General features: G+C 45.3%; 2 protein-coding genes across 3 annotated transcripts; one reads left to right on the top strand and one right to left on the bottom strand.

The window, feature by feature from the left end:
- Positions 1–509: 509 nt before the first annotated feature.
- gyg1a (glycogenin 1a) lies at positions 510–7,461 on the top strand. Its single transcript, XM_062525481.1, has 7 exons — positions 510–631; positions 1,307–1,442; positions 2,010–2,184; positions 2,494–2,656; positions 5,003–5,129; positions 5,721–5,946; positions 6,397–7,461. Exons 1-7 carry the CDS (start codon positions 625–627, stop codon positions 6,565–6,567), a joined length of 1,005 nt encoding a protein of 334 aa, XP_062381465.1. The 5' UTR covers positions 510–624; the 3' UTR covers positions 6,568–7,461.
- Positions 7,462–7,494: 33 nt separating this feature from the next.
- hltf (helicase-like transcription factor) lies at positions 7,495–18,766 on the bottom strand. 2 transcript variants are annotated; one of them, XM_062525468.1, is made up of 24 exons: positions 18,687–18,766; positions 17,196–17,411; positions 15,551–15,717; positions 15,237–15,367; positions 15,065–15,156; positions 14,875–14,946; positions 14,566–14,757; positions 14,319–14,434; positions 14,137–14,216; positions 13,647–13,685; positions 13,390–13,488; positions 13,160–13,245; positions 12,701–12,844; positions 12,463–12,601; positions 11,982–12,117; positions 11,615–11,794; positions 11,279–11,391; positions 10,741–10,792; positions 10,477–10,606; positions 9,987–10,112; positions 9,339–9,451; positions 8,690–8,870; positions 8,034–8,114; positions 7,495–7,801 (listed from the first exon to the last, which is right to left on the bottom strand). In XM_062525468.1, the coding sequence occupies exons 2-24, from the start codon at positions 17,403–17,405 to the stop codon at positions 7,655–7,657; spliced, it is 2,826 nt and encodes a 941-aa protein (XP_062381452.1). In that variant the 5' UTR covers positions 17,406–17,411; positions 18,687–18,766; the 3' UTR covers positions 7,495–7,654. The 2 variants fall into 2 exon arrangements, with proteins under 2 accessions (XP_062381452.1, XP_062381444.1); XM_062525460.1 differs by lacking the exon at positions 18,687–18,766 and adding an exon at positions 17,748–17,928.
- Positions 18,767–18,806: the final 40 nt, after the last annotated feature.

Raw genomic sequence — 18,806 nt, forward strand, 5'->3', positions numbered from 1 at the left:
CATTTGATACTGAACATTATTGGCAGGCACTTTTGTGAACTCAGAGGGCCTATTTAGGTTATACTGACTGTCTTTGCTCGCTGTGATGTCCGTTTCTTTCTGTTCACCATGAAAAAGAGTCTGCGTAAGGTGCATATGGCCAGCCATCCGCAGCTTTACATTGCACACAGATGCAATCCTTGACCAATTAAATGGATTAAATAACAATAGATGGAGACAGTGCAACCCACTAAAGTAATATGACAATAGGATCTGTTGGCATAGTCTGGCCAAAACCACCTACAATCAATTACGCAGCCTGGGGCTTACTCACCCAGTTATATACATTTTGAAAAATGATGATAATAATAAAAAATACTAATAAAACACAATATATGCATAACAACCAGCGAGTACAACAGCTTAAGCCATAATGTATTTTACTGTCAATGATATTTACTTGGTTTGGAGAAGCTATAAGGAAGTTAGGACATTTTGTGGGCGTGTGCTGCCAAAGGTCATGTGACCCATTTATCACAAACAGCAAGGTTAGTGCACATAAACCCTTTCTACCCACTAGCCGTCTCTCCTTGCACGGTGCGCTTTCAGCCAGTACCCTGAAGTCCTGCGTCTGATAAAGGAATCATGGCAGGTACGTAAAAGCTATGAAATCTCATACGGGTGTGTTTAGTTAAATACAGCTTTTATTGTGGTCCGTTTACGCTAACGCAACATCTAATATTTAGACTACACACCGGTGTATCCACTCAAATCCTCAATATTTTATGTTATAAACAGCCTACATTAAGATCCGGGAATTTAATTCGTTTGTGCTGCCTAGTAGGCTTAGGGAACATCGTGTGCTTTACAGGAATATAAGAGATGCCACAGTTGTGTTGACATTTGCGGACATGCACCGGCCTACGCACTCTTATTTATCAGTATTATTCATTGCCATATCATTCTTTTTGGTAATCGTATGTGGTTCCTTGTTTCATCGCAAATGTAGCGAATAAAGTGTTGTTTAACAGCCAGGATGTCACTGCCTGGATTTCGAGTGCTCGAAGTTCGCCCATGCTCCATTAGCCAGAGAGAGTTTGGCATGTAGCCTTGCGTCGATGGCACAGACTGTAGGCTAGTCTACTGCATGCAGGAGTCTGCAGATCCTGAAACACACCCCCGTCAGGTTCCACACGTCCCAGCCATATGGACGGAACAAGCATGACTCTGTCGCAATTTCTCAAGCAATCCAGGAAGCATGAAATACTGACTTGACGTTTCAAAAATGTGAGTTACAAATGTGTTTCAAAATGTTTTCATTCCGCAGACCAGGCATTTGTAACCCTCGCAACCAACGACAATTATGCCAAAGGTGCAATGGTGCTCGGCAAATCGTTAAGAAACCACAACACCTCAAGAAAGTTGGTTGTTCTAATTGGCCCACATGTTGCAGAGCCCACCAGGTACGTCCCTCTCATGTATTAAACCAGTGGATGTCAAAGTGGGGTACGCAAAATATTTTTGATTTAGATTATCATAGTTGAGGTCTGTAATTTTACCCACTCCCACCCACATTAACATTTAACTTAAACCTTCACTAAGGACATGAAAAACCTTTCCTACTGCTGCTTAAGCTTGGCTTATTGCTCAGCTAGCTTGCTGATGAATGGGTAGGGTCGAAATGTTCGCAAAACCAAGTTACACCCCTACCAGAAAACATGGGATAGTGGACCTGGCCACAACTACAGAGAATAAGAATGGCATGCTTAATTATGGTTATGAGGGTATCCTCAGAAAATGTCCTCCCCCAAAAGGGGTCCTTGGAACCCCCAAAAATGGAGAACCCCTGTACTGTATTAAACAATTGGTTTACAGACTTAATTTGCTCCAGCTCACTTTATAATGTAGTTCCAGCACCGATGGCATGCTGCAAAAACATTAAATCAAAGGTGCTGCTGTGGCCAGTGTCGCATTAACGACCAGAATCAATGAGTGTGCAATGTAGTTCCTCTCCTCTCCTCTCCTGACAGAGAGGTGCTGCATAAGCTCTTTGACGAGGTGGTGCTGGTGGATGTGCTGGACAGCGGGGACACGGCGCACCTCTCCCTCATGAAGAGGCCAGACCTGGGCGTCACCTTCACAAAGCTGCACTGCTGGAACCTCACACAGTACTCCAAATGCGTGTTCATGGACGCAGACACACTGGTTAGTAGTACTACTAGTGGGCATACATCCACATAGCTCATCACTTCCTGTAGAGTGCACCAAAAGTTTGCTTCATTCTAGTTGTTGTTGAATAGAATAGAATACAATAGAATATCTTTATTGTCATTGTCACAGGTACAACGAAATTGAAAGTGTTCTCCAGTCAGTGCAAGTGTATTAAATAAGTAAATCATTAAAAAACAAAAATGCATTGCATTGCTGTTTGCCATTTTAAATGTGTGCTACTGCATGTATTGTAGGCTGCTGTAGGCGTGAGGACAGGGGTGTAACTGTTCTTCCTATCCCAAGGTTTTGGCAAATATAGACGAGCTGTTTGAGCGGGAGGAGCTGTCCGCTGCACCGGACCCTGGCTGGCCGGACTGCTTCAACTCTGGTGTGTTTGTGTTCCGTCCCTCTAAGGACACCTATGGGAAGCTCCTGACACACTGTGAGGAGAAGGGCAGCTTTGATGGTAGGTATCTGACCGTAAGGTCACATGCCCCTCTATAAGTCTATACCGTAATTTCCCGACTATTAGCCGCGGCTTATCCATTGATTTTGCAAAATTTCTTCAGCTATGAGGTTAATACAGGGGGGCAGTTAATATGGTGCTAATATGGTTTTGTTTCTTTTAACTTGCATAAAACACTGTCCTCCGGCTTATACACAATGCGGCTTATATGCAGGAAATTACTGTAAGATATTCAAAACAGAAATGTAGATGTTGCGTCATGTTTTAAGCAGACTCTCTCCATAAGCAGACATGTAAGCAGACTCTCTCTATATTGTTTGTCTTGATCCTGATAGTTTAAAAACTCATTTTTTTAGGTACAGGCTGTATCATTTGTTGTAGCTGCAACAGTAGCCGACTCCCTAAAAGACTATACTTTTCCCCTCGCATTCTTTTAAAGCTGAGGTTAGATAATCGGTTCTGAAATGTCAGTAAGTATTGGCATGCGCGAGACAGAGAGTTTGTGGTTGCATACTTGTTGAAAGTAGAATTTTGCCTCAAGTATGTGGTTCTCTCTCTCTGACGTGTGCATTACAGAGGAACACTTCTTCATCCCAGCTAAAACTAGCCTGCTGCTTAGAATAGACAATGGATGTTAGTGTCTGTGTCCCGATTTAAAAAATCTACAGTAATACCTATGCCACTATTACAAGTATGTTCTTCAGCAGCTCTGGTGCACAAACACAAGTGGCTGTGTGTTTAAAGGTCTGGAGTTATTTTAGTGGGGGTTCAGTGGTTTAGGTTAACTCTAAGCTTGACTCAGTGGTTTTCACTGGCTGTCCCACACACACCTCTATGACCTGCTGCTGTTGGTGAATCCACACTCGCTCACAGCCTCGATGCACTCCTCCTACAGCCCTAGCATTCTTCCAGGCTTTCTGAATGGTTCAGGTAAATCATAGTTAGCAGTAATCCCATGCCTGCAGTGATCAGAGTTCCCATGCCTGTAGTAATCAGTGTTCCCATGCCTGCATATGTAGTTGGACTGGTTAAAAGTGATCGTGCCTGCATATGTAGTTGGACTGGTTAAAAGTGATCGTGCCTGCATATGTAGTTGGACTGGTTAAAAGAGATCGTAGATAAGCTACACAGGCAGAACTGACCAGGGACCTCAAGGTGTGGCGTTATCTGCTGAGACATTACAACACTTGACCTATGGGCTTTACTCCTTTAACCTTTAACAATACCACCATTTCATGGATTGTAATTGTATTTTTGCATTTTATTTTTTCAGGTATTTTGATGTATAGATAGATGTCTTTAAGATTCACATTATTGCTAATTGTTGTGTGTGTGTGTATATATTATCTAAAATAATTTTTAAAATGTATTTCTTTAGGTAAAGACTATGGTGTAAGAATGAGATTACCCGTGTCCAGTTATGCAGCTTTCTCAGAACAGCCCTCTCTTGTTGGGCAGTGGGAATATATATATACCCTTTGGCACCACACTGGTGCAAGAAGGCATGTGTCTGTTGCAACATCCCACATACAGCACAGCTCTTGTCGTCTAAAGTTTAAAGGGCCAGTATTTCCACATCAGTCTTATCTGTCTATTTATGTCTCAATGTATAGAGTCTATAGAAGGCTGACGGGGTGTAGGCCATCATTGTTATTGATAGATTTAACATTTAGTGTGGGTGGTTTATGTCTGAGCAGCTGGTGCCATATTTGTGATTGTCAAACATAAGGTAACACATCCACTACTAGCAGCCAGGCTCTTGGCACAGGAGCGTGACCCCCCGTCTATGTTACATTAGAAAGGCTACTGCGGCCCCTTGCCCTGTCACTGTGCCATGGTGCTAGTTGAGGTCATGACAGGAGTTGTGGTAGCTATGGTGGAGCCAGAATACTTCCTGTATGATGACTCATTTGTGGTGTCGCACAGCATTGACAGGTGCGAAGACCAGTAAAAGCCACCAGGGATTACGCAAAGAACTTCCCTAATGTCTGATGTGATCTTTCTTTGTAAATGTTGAAATGAGTTCAGTCTGTCTAAGCAAATGAACCCCATCCCATTTTCATGTTTATCTTGATGCTTGTTTGTACTGCACTCTGTGGAATGATCACTCCTTACAGGATAAAGGGGATTGTGCTGAAGCTGATTAGTTCACTGATAATCTAATAACCCCTTGATGTGACTCCTCTGTGATCATGTCAAGAATCGAATAGATGTGAAATACAAAGGGTTAACCAAGACTGGACTGCTGATGCTAACATTTTCTGGCAACAGTATAAGATGAGTGTATGAGACCCCAACATGGCGACAGCCAATCAGACCGCCTTTTGTTTTTCTCTGTTTGCATAGGTGGGGACCAAGGAGTGCTTAACAACTACTACAGTGACTGGGCAACAGCAGATATATCCAAGCACCTTCCCTTCATCTACAATCTCAGTAGCATTGCCATTTATTCCTATCTTCCGGCATTTAAACAGTAAGTGAAAACAGACATTGTAGTTTGTGATCTTGGGCATCTCTTTCAGGTCTGAGGTCTTTGATCATCTTCTCTCTCCCCTGGCAGTTTTGCCACATTGCTTGTGATTAACCTGTAGAATTACAAACGGTGTCTTGCCACACCATTCAGTTGGATGTTCCCACGTGGTATCAAAGCATTTTGATCTTTCTCTGTGTAAATAAAGCAAAGGTCATGGGGAGATGTGTTCACACGGTGACACTGTAACTTGAGCTGAGGGGGAGGTGAAAATCCCCCGTTCTTGGCCTTCTACCTCCGCATCCACTCCGCAGATACCAGCCTCCCGAAATAGCACGGTTTATTTTAAGACTAAATGTCCTTTTGAACAGAGCTGGACAGTGGTTGTATTTTCCACCATGGCAAAGCTAAAGCCTGCTCCGTTGTCAATGGACCCCTGTGGTAATGTTCAACACACTGTAGTACAGACTATTTGTCATTAGTATAACAATGACACTCATTACTACTACTATCACACCTCTGTACTTCTCATATATTACATGTAAAACCAGCGAATATAATCCAGTTCTTTTGACCCTCCCCCCCTCCCCTCAGGTATGGGCATGAAGCCAAAGTAGTCCACTTCCTTGGCAAAGTGAAGCCGTGGAACCACACCTACGACACCAAGAGCAAATCTGTAAAGGGACACTCCCGGGACCCCTCCACCCTGCACCCCGACTACCTGATGCAGTGGTGGAACCTCTTCTCCACCTCCGTGTTGCCCCTCATGAAGAAGGAGTACGGCGACCAGCCCTTCCACTCCGGATGTGTAGAAGCAGGGGTAAGTGGGCACCTGGGCTACTGGTTTTGGATGTGGGTCATCTGGACTGCTGTGTTTGTTTTGGTTATAAAGGCTTGGAGCACTCAGAACGGGAATGCGATCCTTCAAATATAGGGGGCAGTGGTGTTTTGACTGCTTTTTAAGACTTAACTCTCGCACTGTGTTCCATTTACAATCGTACCAAATATGATGATATACATTTAGAGATGTACTAGTGATATTATTAATTTGTTGGAGCAAATATGTGACTGCTACTACAGTATGTCCGCCTCTGCATGAACTCAATGTTACGTATGTCTTTGATTGAACAGAAGCGCTCTACTCTGTATTTTATCTGAACTGAGCAAGACTTAACCCACACGAGTCAAGAACGTTTACGGTCACAGCGGATGTTTCGTCAGAGTGAACTTGGCCTAATCTCCGAGCGCTCGTCTTTATTTCCTGTTGCAGGAAGACGGGACCCCAGACGGGACCCCCGAGGTGCACGTGTTCCAGGCTCCCCAGCCCCCTCAGATCTCCAGTCAGGAACGTAAACAGAAGTGGGAACAGGGCCAGGCAGACTACATGGGAATTGACTCGTTCGACAACATTCAGAGAAAGCTGGACTCCTTCCTGAAGTAGGGACAGGACGTGGTGGACTACAGATTCCGTCTTAAAAAGCATGGCGCGATGGAGGATTCCACCAGCAGGATAAATGAAGAGCTCAAGTTCCAGTATTAGAAATGTTTTGACATCCATGTCTCCATCTCCCTTTCCTTTGGTTGGGTGTTTGTAACTGTCAATAGGCACAACAGTGTAATAAGAATGGACTGAATCTTCCCGCCATGTTTCTATTGGCTCCTCACAACTATGCAGCTCATCATTTTAGATGTGATCCCAGACCTCACACCTCTCACTGTGATGTACTATTTACATCAGATGAACCTTAACCCATTAATGTCAGTTAGAAATGTAACTCTCTCAGTTGTTAACATCACCCACGGTGGGGTCTTGTGAATCGACACTCCTCAACTAATTGTTTGCATTGTTTTTCTTTTTTACTCCAGTGGTCTAGGAACCTATATTAAATTGAGTGCGTATGTCTACATAATGTAGTCATTTTGTACATGGTATGCATGATTTAACACCCACTGGGTCTCAGAAGGTTACTGACTGACTGACAAAAAGCCTTGCTGTTCTTTCCTAGAAGATGATACATATGTCCTAGATGTTTTTCCACGTGTTTTACAGGTGCCTTAACTTGGTACTTTTTACAATGAAGCCACCGTGCTGCTTCTGCCTCCAGCACGCCCCTCGAGTTGCCCTCCGCACCATGCAGTCGCCTCCCAGTCCTCCTCCCAGCGCACAGCCACTCCATCCATCCATCCAGCGCGAGGGCATTGTCTTCTCACAATTCAGTCCTTGGTTGTCTTTTTCTGTGTGACTATGTGTGGTAATGACTGTTTAGTAGTGTAACCCTCCCCTAACTAAGCCCTGCATCTGCAAGTTCTGAAATAAAGACAAGCAATGACTGAGCCCCTGGTGTGTTACGTGTGTGTGCTTTTATTGTTGTATAACAAAACCGTTTTTTGTGTCGGAACAGAAACATTTTTGGTTGTAAACGTGGTCGACGCTGGCCGGAATGAAATTAGTATGAGACTTAACATAACAATCCAAATGGACATCCTGAACACTGTGCTGTCATTTTATAGCCTACGGAGAAACAAAATCACAACTCCATCAACTCCCTGATGTCGTCAATGCGCGACTGCCTCTTGTCTTGAGTAGTTTTTGCTCCAAACGCTTTCTCCACCAGGTCCTGCTTCTTCTTCTGGATCTTCACCATGTTCTCCTCAACAGAGTCCTTCACAATGAACTGCACAACACGAGACCAGAGGAATTCCAAGTCAGATAGGAACACTTCAACAACATAAAACCACAACTCAAATCTAAACATGTTCTGGAGTTTAAAACCATCGATGTTAAGTACAGGTCATTTTTGGAGGTGCTGGAATAACATGAAAATGTCATTGTCGGTCCCACTGGAGTCAAATGACAGGTGTAGAATGTTAACACATTGTTTTTGTCATTGTGTGCCTGTAAATCACCTTGGTGATCACCACATCCCTCTTCTGGCCAAGCCGATGGCACCGGTCAACACACTGGTCCTCTGCTGCTGGGTTCCAAGCCTGGAATGGGGGATGAGACACACACACACAGCTTACTGTACCTCAGTCTGGGGACAAGACTGCTTGCCAGAGTTTGGTGTTTAGTAGTGTTTTCAGTGCAAGATGCTCTTAACACTACAACATTGCTGACAAAAAACAAAAATAAAGCCAGCTAGCATGTTAATTGGTCCTGGCAGTGCCAAATAAGGTGTTGTTGGATAATTGTGGGAGGGTATCTCACTAGTTTTAATCGAAATGTACAAAATGTTTTCTTAAGAAGAAAGAGATGAATGAGGAGTGGTGAATGACCATGTGATCAAATGAGACCCTTTATCACCACCTTATGGTGAAGAGGAGAACTTCTTCATGAGGACATGACAAACTATACAGTCTTCGAAAATAAAAATACTCCCTCACCACAATTCCACATCACCATATTTAAGAAATAACACACCATTGTAGAACAGTTTGAAAGGTTTTAAAGCACAAACATTAGCACAATGGTTAACAAATATGGTGAGTAGCTTTTTTTTTTAGCTCTTCCACACCAAAACTGACTACCAACACCTTTAACCATTCTCCCCATGGACACTCACTGGGTCCATGACGAATACATGGGAGGCGGCGGTCAAGTTGAGTCCCACGCCTCCTGCTTTGAGCGACAGCAGCATGATGGATGGGCTCCCAGGAGAGGCATCCTGGAAGTCCTCGATGGCCTTGGCACGGCTCTTCTGGTTCATGGAGCCGTCCAGCCGTGTGAAGGTGAAGCCGTGCTCCCTGCAGCACAGGGTTCAGAGGGCAATGCAACAAGGGACTCATTCACTGCTTTCATGACAAGAGAGGTCACAGTCCTGCACTCGCATACAAACTTGCACGCACACATGCACACCGATATCGCAGGCACTCAGATCTGAGCTGGATCAGGGCCGGGTTTCTCAGATTCGTTAAGAAGCTCTTAAGTGCTAAGAACTTCTTAGGAGCATTCTTAGAGCGCTCCTAAGAAGTTCTTAGCACTTAAAAGAGCTTCTTAACGAATCTGGGAAACCCGGCCCAGGTTGTTAATCATCACCGGAAGGAGAGAGCTCACGCACCTCAGAGGCACCTCCAGCAGGGTGAGTCCTGCACTCGCATACAAACTTACACGCACACATGGGAGAGTGCACACATGCACACAGATATCTCAGGCACTCAGCTCTGAGCTGGATCAGGTTATTAATCATCACCGGAAGGAGAGAGCTCACGCACCTCAGAGGCACCTCCAGCAGGGTGAGGAAGCGGGTGAACTGGGACACCACCAGGCTCTTGATGCTGCCGTCCTCGCTGCGCAGCGCCAGCAGGCTGCTCATCAGGGCGTTCACCTGCGGACCCACCACACAGCCCATCACAGCTGGCCGTCACAACCGGCTCAAATGACCTCTCTGGAGACTAGGGTTGGGTATCGAGAATCGATGGGAACCGGGACTAGCTTTCCAATTCTCCCGGAATCGTTCAAAAGTTTAAATTTCAATTCCTAGTATCGATTCCCAGTCCGCGAACCGGAAGAAGAAGCCGCTAAACACCAACAAAGAAGGTGTTTGCATAACAGAGCTGAGGCAACAAGAAGACGATTTATATTGTAGTTGAAAACAGCCCTGTGAGAAATGTATAGTAAATGTCATTCAGAAAGACCGTTGGTTAGCTAGCTCATTTAAAATATCCAAACTTTTTTGACCCTGCGTTTTACAAGAATCGGAATCGAGAATCGTTAGGACCCGGAATCGAAACAAGGAATCGAAATCGGAATCGGAATCGTTCAAATTCAAACGATACCCAACCCTACTGGAGACACCCCACCGCCTGTCGCCAAAGGGATATTTACGACAGACGCTGCGTGGATACGCCGGCCTTCCTTACCTTGGAGCTGGACCGCCACTTGTCTTTGCCATCGCCGGCTGAGAAAGAGTCCTCCTCCTCTCCTGGGTATTCTACCAGCTCCCGGGTCTTGATCTGGGACCGGCAGAGGGGGCACTTGGCATGCTCCTGTGACATGGAGGACACCAGGGGGGTAAATCTCCAGACTGAAACCAGAGGCATAACTCTCCAAACTAGCCAAGCCTTACCCTGAGAGGGGTGTCACTTTTAGTCAGCCAAAGTGTTCTGATTCAGGGGAAATTCAAGGGAAAAAAAAAATCAAAATCTTGGATCTTACTAGGTTTAACTAACTAAATTAGCATTATTCGCCTTTCGCCTTATTTCACTGATTCACAAATGTCGGTGAATACTTTGGTGCAGTAGAGAGAGACAATTAGAGACTACATCACAATTACATCATGCCGACATCAGTGTGCTCGCGGCGCCTCTGATAATAACAGGGGCTGAGTCCAGAGGTGGTCAGCGTTCTCACCTGCTCGGAGCGGATGACCTCGCAGATGCAGGGCCGGCAGAAGACGTGGGCGCAGTATGTGATGACGGGCTGGCGCAGCGACTCCAGGCAGATGGCGCATTCCTCATCCGAGCCCGAGCCCAGCACCAGCCTGGAGCACACACCACACACCACACGTCACGCCTACGTCAAAACCCCACCCAAAACCTCACAGAACGGGCATTTCCTAATTAAATCCCAGGGGAGTGTGTGTGTGTGAGTGTGTGGGGTTGGAAGAGGGCGCACCTGACTTTGCTGACGAGGCGCTCGCGGAGCTCACTGGGTGTGGACGACTCGCCTGCCGTGGAGACACACACACACACACACACACACACACACAAACAGCACGTTAGATGGCCACCTCAGGGTGACATCAGCGGCTGATTACAGCTTGCAGAGCGCCGCACACACACACACACACACACACACACACACACACACACACATGCTCTGCCACAGGCGAGTGACACACACACAACACACACTCCGTCACAGGCGAGTGACGACGGCCAGCACAAGGCAATGCGAGCCAGTACATGCTGATGGGCGTGAAATTAAAACTGCTGCTTGCGATTACATTTGGTGGGGCTTGAAGGTGACGAAGACATCAAATACATCAGAGGTTAGGTGAGGTGAATGTGAAACCACAGCAACAACAAAGTCTGGAGATATATTGCAGAGACAATCATTTCTATGATTAATTTCCAGTTTTCTCAGCCCTAATAGAAATCTTTGGACCTCCACAAATTGACCAACAGCGCTGCGATGGCCATAGCATTCGCACCTGTTCCGGCGTATGACCTGAGCAGCCCAGGGTGACAGCAGAGCTGCCGCAATCGCACCAGAATGGCCAAGACATCGGCGTAGTTTGTCAGCACGGTCCCTTCTTTCATATACCTGCACAACGAAGAAGATGGGCCTCAAGTTAATCTGGTACAAGTCATCTCTTTACTTCATGTAACTAATGAACTTTGTACATGGTCCCTGCTTTAAATAAACTACATAAACAAACTAAACTAACCTCAAGACAATCCTACAGTACATGTGATGAAAAAGGAATCCCTTTATAGCCCCGCCCCAGCCCCTCCCAAGGCCACACATGCAGAGGGTCTATGCGCACCTCCCGATGACGTTCTTGCCCTCCATCTTGGCGAGGTCATACTCCTGCTGTTCCTCCTCGGAGAGGGTCACGTGCTCGACGAACACCTTCCTGTCCGGCAGCTCCACCACCTGCTTGCCCCCCACCTTACTGGCTTTGGTGCGCCGCAAGGTGATCCCCTTCACCAGCGCCTGCAGGTTCCTAATCACCAATCAGAGACATGGCTTTTACCCACAGTAAGCCCTATTTTCAAATGTTAAACAGCGCAGCCACGCCTGAATTACCACATGGAGTCAGAGAGCATTAAAGTCTGACTAATGTGTCAGCGCGTGTGGATCAAGCGGTCCTGTTGTGTGTGGGTGGTGGACCCTGTGTGCACGGTACGTACTGCAGGCCCTCGCTGTCCCCTTGTGTGACTGGCCTCTGGATGACGCGGTTCCACCACTCCTTCACATCGAACGGCTTCAGCTTCAGGAACGACAGCAGCATCCACAGGTCTTTCAGGGAGTTCTGGATGGGAGTGCCTGTCCATCGCATACAGTATACACATACACAGAGAGAGAAAGAAAAAGAAAGAAAGAAAGAGAAAGAGAGAGAGAGCGTGAGAGAGAGAGAAAGTCACATGCTCACAGATCAACACAAACATCATATTCCATTTCAAGAGCCCTGATTTAAATCAAGGCAAAGTCTAAAGTCTAACCAAAGTGACTTCACGCCAATTAATACAAATTTAATACACGGTTATCCTAACCATAACTATTGGTGAGTTGGCTCAATTCCTCCACATGCCACACAATAGCTCATACATTAGACACGTTGTCCCTGACTTTTGTCTGCGTGCACACACACACACACAGAGTCTGCCTCACCTGACAGGACCCATCTCCTCTCTGCGTTGAGGCCCAGCACAGCCCGGCTCTGGAGGGCGTTGGGGTTCCTGACGACGTGGCCCTCGTCCAGCACCACCCGTAGCCAGCTCACCTTGTGCAGAGGGCTGCTGGCCTTGCTCTGCGTTGGGCCACACCACCAGGACAACAAGTCAGACTCGTCATGTAATGTAACCGCCACGCCTTCACACACGATTCATACTTTAGCAGAGCAACTCACGCTGAAGTCTGAAGAGAGGATGTTGTAGGTGGAGAGAACCACATCCTGTCCAGACAGGAAGTCCGTGTCTCGGCAGCGTTCAGCGCCGTAGTACAGGTACACATTCAGTTTCACATCCACTCGTACATGCTGCTCAAACTGGTCCTGAAAGGGCAGAGGTCAATATGGCATAAAGGCCTTTACACACTGAAATCTGTATTGAATCCACACTGAATTGATGTCCGGTACAACAAATTCAAAACACTGCTGTCAAAACCTCACTCACTGACATTATACAGATAGAGACAACAACAACAACAACAACAACAACAACAACAACAACAGACAAATAGGTGAGTTAACTTAAGTGGACCTGTTTCCATCACCCAATCAGAATCATATGGTCAAGCACAGCATGTGATAAGAATGCCTTTCCATTTCTTATGTCCGGCCTGTTAGGAGACAGTCAGCCATACATACCAACCAGTTGCTCAGCACAGACAGGGGACAGAGGATCAGGGTGGCTCTGGCACTGCTGCTGCTCTCCAGAGGGAGACTGTCCACAGCTGCATAGAGATAACATGGACAACAGTGTGACAGCTACACAACTGTGCACAATTCAAAACACACACACACGCACGCACGCACGCACGCAAGCACGCACGCACGCACGCACGCACGCACGCACACACAGCATGTTCCATAATTACCTGAGCTCTTCTTCTTTGCTTTTTTCTTCTTCGAGCCCCCGTCCGTGGTGAGGCCTCCTAGTGCTGCCTCGAAGCCCAGATCATCCATCAGAACCGCACCTACAGTACGTGCCAACACAGAACACCGTACCAACACCCAGACGGGTTATTTTTGTAAATAGTTGAACGACCAAGTATCAGCATGACTTTTGCTACCAGCATCAGTTCCCACACTGCTTCAGCATGCCTTAAATGCAAAACCAAACCGGATCTTCTACCTGTGCTGGTGGAGCCTTTGTCTTTCTTGGTCGTCTTGGCTGCAGGGAAAAGAAAAGGCAGTTAATAAACTGTAAAATGCCATAATTCAGGTATGAAGAGGCAGTCAATAAACTGTCAAATGCCGTAATTCAGGTATGAACTAGAAAAGCACTCAGAGAGCGCAGACCTCCGCCTGTATTGTTATTCCTAGGTTGTCACACATTTGAACCTGAACTATTCAGATCGCCACCACGTGGCCATACCATGCCATTACATCACTAACCGAAAAACATAAACGGCTCCAGAATCCCGACGGTGTTACGAATCACTCCCAAAATCTAATCGTTTCTTCCTTAGGGTCAGTTCTGACATTCCCTGATTTCATCGAAATCTATCCATTACTTTTCGAGTTATCTTGCTAACAAACAGACAGACAAACAAACAAACGCCGTTCCCCGATGAAAACATGACCTCCTTGGCGGAGGTAAAGATGTGGGCTGGAACTCTTACCCTTCTTCTTTGGAACAGCTGACTGCCCTACACCTTGTTCTGGATCAACACCCTCCACAGTGGCAGGCTCTTCACGTGCTCTTTGAAAATGAACACAAGTGGCTTCAGCATCAGTGACCGTTATCTCTGTTCGCAAATGTTTCACTACAGAAATAAATGTAAAAGCACAAGCTTGTTCTTACCTTTTTGACGGCGATGCCTTTGAATGTCCCTCTGATGTAGCATTCCTCTCTAGCGGCAAGGGTTTCCCGTTATGGAAATTGGACACAATCAGTGCAATGGTGGTGAGGGTTTTGCCCTGAGACAGACATTTCAAATCCGTAAAAAAACAGGATCAGGGCTGCTGATTACTCCAGTGCATCTGTGATCAATGATCTTATCTTAGGTGGTTGGACAACGAGTTGTTTTCCTGTTCAGGTGTTCACTGACCAGTCCCATGTCATCAGCCAGGATGCCACCGCGGACTTTCTCTGGCCTCTCCCGCACGGCGAAGTTGGTGAGGACATTGAAGTACAGGTCGCCCTTTTGTTCCCAGAAGGGGGGCAAGTCGTTGTTATTCTCCCTTGTGGTCATCCAGTGGAGAGCCTGCTTCTGATGGGGGAGCAGGGGAGTGTAGATCGCCTGGGAGGACACAGCACAGGTTAGACGTTTAACTCCCTCACTTGTGTACCTGTGTATCTGCGTAGGATTCAAATCAGTCACTCAGAGCACTAGCGTTTCAAATGGAATGTGTCTCACCTCAGCTGGCTCCATCTCTCGCGTCTTGTCCTCCATCAGGTCATCGAAGAGTTTGTCAAAGGCACTCTTCAGCTAGAGAAAGAGTAGAGAAAGAGAAAGAGAACAGTCTAGAACCATAGCAACCACACATGACAATCTAATGGTGACCACACTATTCTGCTCTGCGTCCACTCTTGCCAGGCTACAGTACCTGTTCAGGTGTCAAAGGAATGGCGTTCAGTCTCTTGGAGGGTGCAAGGAATCCTTGGGGTGTTTGACCGCCACTCGAGTATGCCTTACCACCTTCGAACAAAAAATAACCTCAGAATAAAAAGATAATTTCACATTATTGTTTTAAGCAAAATAAAATTATTTAAATGTACCTGATGAGAATCCAAGCTTGTAACCGTGACGGCTGAGCATACTTAAGACACTGTTCTTATTTTCCTCTTTTCCCCAGAAGGAAAGTATGACAGGCATTGAAAATTTGTTTGTTTCTCCATAGGGTACTACCCTGAGAAATAAAGAAAGATGTACTATTTACTAGGGGTTAAGACTGCCATTACCACTGAACATGAGAAATAAAGAAAGATGTACTATTTACTAGGGGTTAAGACTGCCATTACCACTGAGCATGAGTAATATCAGAGTGCCAGTGTTAGATGTCAGAAATGGCCCAATACAAATTTAGACATACCCTTCAATCTTCCCCAACTTGCCATCCATGATGGGAGCCATTGCGGCTGCAAGCTCTTTCTTAATATGTCCCACCTGGCTTCCATACACATTCGCAACCATTACTGCATTTCGGTCGTATGGGTTTTGAGGCTGTCTTACCAAAGAGACCATCTCTCCTTTGTTGACCTGGAACAGCAAAATGTTACAGGTTATGTTCTTCCTTGATATTAAATAATAACAAAACAACAACAAAAGTTGATAATCTTAGAAGTTTGGAATTTTCTACTTCCAAATAATAGGCAGTCAATAGTTCAATTGCAATACACTCTTTATCACAATCTTATAATAAGTTAATTTTAAACTGTATTTTTTTTTCACAGGAAAAACTCTGGTCACAGCACAATAATGCTGTATAGGTATATACTTTTGCCTGCCAAAACATCCCTAAACAGTTGTGTGGCATGACTCCACCAGAACTCTAAGCGAGTACTCTGGTATCTGGTGTCAAGACCTACTACAGTAAGCAACAGATTCTTTAAGTTCTGTAAGTTGTGAGGTGGGGCCTTAATGGATCTCACCTATTGTCCAGCACATCCCATAGATGCTTGATTAAATTGAGATCTGGGGAATTTGGAGACAGTGACAGTTTTGATGCAGAGGTGTGTACTTGCTCTGCAGCAATGTTAAGGGAGGTGGTAAATGTCAAAGTAGAACCTGTTCCTCAGCAAAACATTGCCAAAAAGCATCACCTCCTTTGCCTTGCCTGCTTCCCATAGTAGTGCATCTTAGTGCCATGTCCTTCCAGGTAAGAGAAGCACATGCACCCAGCCATCCACATAATGTGAAAGGAAACATGACTCATTAAACCTGTCTTCCATTGCTCCACGGTACAGTTCAGATGCTCACTTAGGTGCTTAGGTAGTGGACAGGGGCCAGCTTGGGCACCCTGACCAATCAGTGGCTGTTCTGCGTCGTACACAATAAAAGGCGATGCACTCTGTGTTCTTGCTCGCAAAGGGGACAGCCTTCACTACCCATCCGCATCAATGAGCCATGGCCGTCCATAACTCTGTTCACCAGTTTTCCTTCCATGGAGCACTTTTCGTACGTAGTACCACTACAGAGCAGGAACATCTGATAAGAGCTGCGGTTTTAGAGCTGCTCTGACTAAGATGACACTTAGGTCCATGTTCTCACGTCCTTATGCTTAGCCTTGCCCATTTCCTTCCTTCTAACACATCACTCAACTTAAATAACAAAATGTTCACTGACAGGTGCCCGGGCCAAATTCAATTGCTGGCAGATCGGGCTGGGTTTACCCAGTCTACTGACAGGTGCCATTGTAACAAAATAATTAATGTTATTCATGTCACCTGCCAGTGGTAATTATGCTATGGCTGGTGTAACATTATGGTAAATCAGTGCTACCTCCCTGTTCTCAAATGAGAGCACTCTAACATTCTTGTCTCTAATTAGGCATCTTGCTGACATGGACAATGTGAAGGGATGTTGTGATGTGACCTGGTGAATCACATTTTTTCCCCCCAATGAATTTCCAGTGAATTACATTACTCCAAAACAGGTTGCAATGCATTTCAATACTCCAGGTTAGTCTGTCCCATATTCATCACTTCACAAGGTCATACCAGCACTGTTGGACTTACCACCCCTGTGTAATATCGCAGGCCCACCACGGTGCCTTGAATATTACCAAAGAGGACATTTGCTTCGTTTTCCAGGTCTTGGCTAGCTGAGACATCCTCTGAGGAATTCTGTATTGCCTGGGACAGCGTCACTGTCTCCGTGTGGTCAACATCCAGGAAATCTATAAAGGTTAATCCTGTTCCTCCAAATCGTCTAAAATTAGACTGCATGTTGTTCTGCATAAAGAAGCATGCAAACAAAGAAACAAAAAAAAAACAATGTAGGTGCATTCGGACAACGACATAGCATACACCGTTGAGATGACAACATGCATTTAGAAGAATTGGTGGGGCATGTGTGAACCTTTATTTCCCAACTTTTGAATAACCAACATTCCACCATAGGATGTGGCTATCGGGCAACCAGTGGCCAAAGTAAAGCTGCACAACGCGGAAAAGTCAGAAGTACTAACGTTCGCAGCAGCAGCAGCAGTAGTAGTAGTAGTAGTGCAGTGCAGTGCCGTGCCGTGCAGGAGAATATTGTTGCTAATCAGCTAACGTTAACTTACTTACCTTGTTTCAGGCCTGCTGAAACAGCGTCAGACTGAGAGATGTGATCTTTTCAGTTGACAGCACACCATCGAACACCGCTTCAGTTTATGTAAACGTAATTTGAGACACAACTTATTGTATAATTCGCAATTTAGCATGCAATGCTGGTTTTGTTTTGACCGATAGGCACATGAATACCCGCCTTCCGCTTTGAGTAACCAATCACAAAGCAGATTTAACCAAGTGGTTGCCAGATTATTACAGTTATTCAATCATATGTGAAATACTTGCAGCAAAAGTGCAGCAATTCACAGTAGCAGAGGGTCATTTTAAAAATAATTTTCATTGCAGTCTCATTACTAATTTTTATATTAACATTACCATAGAGTAATAAGAGAGAGTCCGATCTGACTAATGTATGTCAAGGAGAGGCTAGCATACCTGTTACCTCCGCTGAGAATTCACTTGAAAAGATCATTTCGATTGTAGCGCCGAAATTACTCATATTTCTAGGAATATAACTGAGTACTACCAGGTAGGTATCAAAACAGTAATCTGTTGTTTGAAACTTTTTTCAAATTGCCTGTAGGAAACATCGTGTGCTTAAACGAACTAACTGCTAGCTAGCTAACTTGGGGAGCTGTCTTGGGAGTGCTAGACCTAGTCTAATTTAATAGAACAAGAATGATTTCCCAGATACTTTTTTAATTGACTCACAGGACGTTGGTATTTCGTAAAATCTGTGATGAAACGTAGGAATTAAAACAAGGACAATCAGATCAAACTCAAAAGTGAAGAGCTATGAACATTATGGCGCCAGAAGCACAAGGGGTGTAGTTATATTATCTGCGCGCTCTCAACACATAGACAGTTAGCCTACAACTTTGTTTCACAGATGAATTGTTATTCATCTGATAACTAATTTGTGTTTCAGTAATACGATTTCACAATTGTCCCTACCTTGCTGTATGTATGCTAATTACTCAAAGAGAAGAGGAAAGCATTTGAGGGGACCCGCCGTTTCTTTTCTTCTTCTTCTTCTTCTTTAAGAGGAAGGCGTGGCCAACTGCTAGACCGGGG

The sequence above is a fragment of the Sardina pilchardus genome, chromosome 2, assembly GCF_963854185.1.
Source record: "Sardina pilchardus chromosome 2, fSarPil1.1, whole genome shotgun sequence".
NCBI lineage: Eukaryota > Metazoa > Chordata > Actinopteri > Clupeiformes > Clupeidae > Sardina > Sardina pilchardus.